Source organism: Plasmodium cynomolgi, chromosome 5, assembly GCF_000321355.1.
Source record: "Plasmodium cynomolgi strain B DNA, chromosome 5, whole genome shotgun sequence".
Classification (NCBI taxonomy): domain Eukaryota; phylum Apicomplexa; class Aconoidasida; order Haemosporida; family Plasmodiidae; genus Plasmodium; species Plasmodium cynomolgi.
In genome coordinates this window covers 1,123,391-1,124,428 of record NC_020398.1, presented here as the reverse complement: position 1 = coordinate 1,124,428, position 1,038 = coordinate 1,123,391, and the positions used below count along the sequence as shown (strand labels likewise).

Here is a 1,038-nt window from a genome sequence, read left to right as displayed (position 1 = left end):
GCGTAGTGGTCTTCATTTATATATATATATGTATATATATATATATATATACATACACATACATATACATATCTTTTTTTTTTTTTTTTTTTGTTCTGTTGGAAGCTCCCACGCTGGATGCAAATCTACCGTCGCTCACTTTTAATGCAAAGACGGGATTGCCCGAGAGGGAGGTAACATGTTTTGCCTCCTGCGTGGTTCTCCCCTCAAGGTCCACTTCACTTGGCAGCACCTGCTTTGTCCTCATCAGCCCTGGTGGACACTTCCCGGTCATTCCTCGCTGGGGGGAGCATTTCCTCCCCTTTTTTTTTCACGTGGTCAATTTTAAACAGTCTGAACTTCCGAATGCTAATTTTGAATCCCTCCTGTTCGATTTTCAAATTTTTTCTTTTTTTCAAGCTTCTATCAAAATTGAGTATTTTCCTTTTTTTTTTCGCTTCATCCAGTATACCATTTTCGATGGCTCTCTTGATCTTAATTTGAATCCCCTTCCCATCATCATCTTCGCTCGCGCTAGTCTCAGCACCTGCTGTTGTCTCGGAGTTGCACGAGTAGTCCCCTTGGCTTACGTCATCACTTTCCATAACTCCCACACTTGAAGAAATAGCCATGCTTCGTTTCGTTTCGTTTCGTTTCGTTTCGTTCGCTCTACTTCCTTTTTTGCAAACGAAACGTATTCGTCTGCCTTGAAGAGATGCGCGTAGGTATACTCACGTATACCCGCGTGCCCACACGAAGATGGCAGCGCTTAGATGGCAGCAATTAGATGACACCGCTTAAATGGCAGCGCTTAGATGGCACCGCTTAGCTCACACGAACTCTCTTCGCGAACCTTTTATTTGCGCCTCGCACGCGTATTCACGCTGCGCAAACGCGAAAGTGCACACCTGCCAAGCAAAACGAAGACGGCAGGGGAAAAAACGCACCAAGTGAAGTAATATCATGCAATTTGTTACCCGCAAATGGGAACAGATTATTTTAAAAGCCCTCCAATGTGTGTCTTCCCTTAGGCCTTATCAAAAAACAATGCTGTGAAGC

General features: G+C 44.0%; 1 protein-coding gene across 1 annotated transcript; it reads right to left on the bottom strand.

The window, feature by feature from the left end:
- Window positions 1-218: 218 nt before the first annotated feature.
- Window positions 219-611, bottom strand: PCYB_053520 (hypothetical protein; the record flags this gene model as incomplete). Its single annotated transcript, XM_004221233.1, has 1 exon — window positions 219-611. One exon carries the CDS (start codon window positions 609-611, stop codon window positions 219-221), a length of 393 nt encoding a protein of 130 aa, XP_004221281.1.
- Window positions 612-1,038: the final 427 nt, after the last annotated feature.